Source organism: Epinephelus moara, chromosome 19, assembly GCF_006386435.1.
Source record: "Epinephelus moara isolate mb chromosome 19, YSFRI_EMoa_1.0, whole genome shotgun sequence".
Taxonomy (NCBI): domain Eukaryota; kingdom Metazoa; phylum Chordata; class Actinopteri; order Perciformes; family Serranidae; genus Epinephelus; species Epinephelus moara.
The window spans coordinates 40,803,400-40,805,945 of NC_065524.1; the positions used below are offsets into that span (position 1 = coordinate 40,803,400).

The following is a 2,546-nucleotide window of genomic DNA, read 5'->3' on the forward strand; positions in this document are numbered from 1 at the left end:
GTTTTTCCAAACAACTTTTTATGTCGGGGCTTCAGGACACTTGGATCACTACGGACGAGCAGTATGGAGATATTTTGTGGTTTCAATTATGTGTTTTTGGACGTTTGAATCTGGGGCGCCGTCAGCCTCCATTAGGTGGAGTTGTGTTGCTACCTCCTCTCCCCTTGGATCTCTGCAAGTGATGTGAGGACTCTAAAAACTTCACCTGAGCCTCCCTCTGCATATGGGTGAGTAGATAATGGCTGAGTTTTCATTTTTGGGTGCACTATCCCTTTAAAACATGTTTAAACCTAAAATTCACCGATATCTGTCGCTCAGACTGCAGATTATACTGACGCATTTCCAAACGCTCGCCACCGACACAAAGAGGATGGAGGGGGACTGAGAGCGGCAGCGCTGACCGACTCTAAACAGATTCTGTGACTGCGTTGTGTTTTCAGACACATTTTATCTCTGTTTAACTGTTGTTTGTCACCAGCCGGCCGCCATATTGTTTCCTGTGTTCAACTCATATTACATCACCATCTGGAGAGAGCGTTAATAGGTCGGTGAGGCGCAGTGCATTCTGGTAGTTGTAGGTTTTCTGTGCTGAGAGTGGTTTAATAATCAGGAAGCTAAGGAGAGACGAGGAGACTGTGAGTACCTGCTGCCTTTGAAGCTCATCCCGCAGTGGGGACAGGTGTAGCGCGCCTCCTGGTGCGTGGGCTCCAGCGCCCGTTTGGCGGGCGGCGGCGTCCCCGTGTGCGTCTGCTGGTGGCGGTACAGGCTGGAGGCGTGGCTGTAACACTTCCCACAGTAGCTGCAGCGGTACTGCCGCTCATCCGCCTCCAAGTCGGCCTGGTCCGAGTCCACCTCGCCGTCCAGCTGGCTGCTCCCTGCCTCCACCAGCACCTCCTGCTCCTCCTCGCCGTCCTCCTCGTCCTCATCAGAGTCCGTCTTTATCTCCACGCTCTGCTCCGTCACCTCGCAGGGGTACACCTCCTCATAGGGAGCGAAGAAGGCCTCGTCCGTCTCGATCTTCAGCTGGTCGGCCGTCAGGTCTGTCGGGTCGTCCGAGTCCTTCTTCACGCAGGAGATGGTGAACTTGGAGCCGACCTCCGCCCACTTCACCACGTACTCGATGGGCTGCGTGTCCAGCTCCACCGTGATGAAGTCTGCGCCCAGGGCGTCCGACTCCGACACCGCCAGCTCCGTCTCCGAGTCCTCCATCCTGAACCGAGACCGGGGCGAGGAAGAGGAACAGGAGCAGCTACAGCCCTGAGGAGGAGAAGGAGGAGGTGGAGGAGGAGGAGGGGGAGGAGGAGGAGGAGGAGGAGGGGGAGGAAGAGAAGGAAGGAAGGAAGATTATAAAAGTTATATTATTATTATTATTTTAATATCAGTAGTAAAATTTATAATTTTACTACTGGATTATTATTCTGTTCATAAAATAACAATAATAATGAGTGTGTGTGTGTGTGTGTGTGTGTGTGTGTGTGTGTGTGTGTGCATATATACACAGTCATTATTATTGTTATTATTTTACTGGATCGTTACACAATACCAGGAAATAACTGACTTATACACATTATATATGTTAATAGTTTAAACTGACTATAATTAAATATGTTAACAGTAAGAAGAACAAAGTTACATCATTATTATAATTTATTTATATTGGATCATAAAACTTTAGAAACATTATAGGAACATTATAGGAACATTATAGAAACATTATAGGAACATTATAAGAACATTATAAGAACATATGATGAGTGTTATTATTATCATCATACTGCCAGTACCACAGTATAATAATAGTTATGGTATATAATATTTCATATAAGTTATATTATCATTACACTGAATGCTGATATAATTCATAATAACAATAACAGCATGTGAGAAATCTGTTTGACATTAAAACTAAAACATATTTAAATATTGATTTTATCATATTTGTAAATATTGATATTGTTTATTTTCAGTTCAATAAACGAGGTGAATAAATTATGATTGTTTTTAGTATTGATTAATCAGATTATTGCTGTTTTGACAAACACTGGAACTATTGATCAGTCATCAGAAGAATCAGCTCATGTATCAGTTTATTGATTCATAAACAGATCACATATTGATCTGTTTTGTTCACACTGAGCTGACCCTAACGTCTCTGACCACTGATCAATCAGCTGATCATCAATATTAACAATCAATATTCAATGTTTCTGTTAACCCTGTGGTTCCCTTCAGACACCACACACACACTCATGACATCACTCATTCACAAGGACAGAACTGTGCCTCCTACTCCTCATCATCATCATCTTCATCCTCTCACCACCATCATCATCTTCATCCTCTCACCACCATCATCTTCTTCATCATCATCATCACCATCATCATCCTCTCATCACCATCATCATCATCATCATCACCATCACATCATCACCATCATCATCATCACCATCATCATCACCATCATCATCATCACCATCATCATCATCATCATCACCATCATCACCATCACCATCATCATCACCATCACATCATCACCATCATCATCA

At 43.8% G+C, this 2,546-nt stretch overlaps 1 protein-coding gene across 1 annotated transcript in view; it reads right to left on the bottom strand.

Annotated features, from left to right (window-relative positions):
• Window positions 1-2,546, bottom strand: part of LOC126407020 (zinc finger protein 135) — a 13,646-nt gene that overhangs the window by 7,377 nt on the left and 3,723 nt on the right. The window contains exon 2 of the mRNA XM_050071673.1: window positions 644-1,257. Within this exon, the coding sequence (XP_049927630.1) occupies window positions 644-1,209 (566 nt within the window). The 5' untranslated portion in view covers window positions 1,210-1,257. The remainder of the gene's footprint in view (window positions 1-643; window positions 1,258-2,546) is intronic.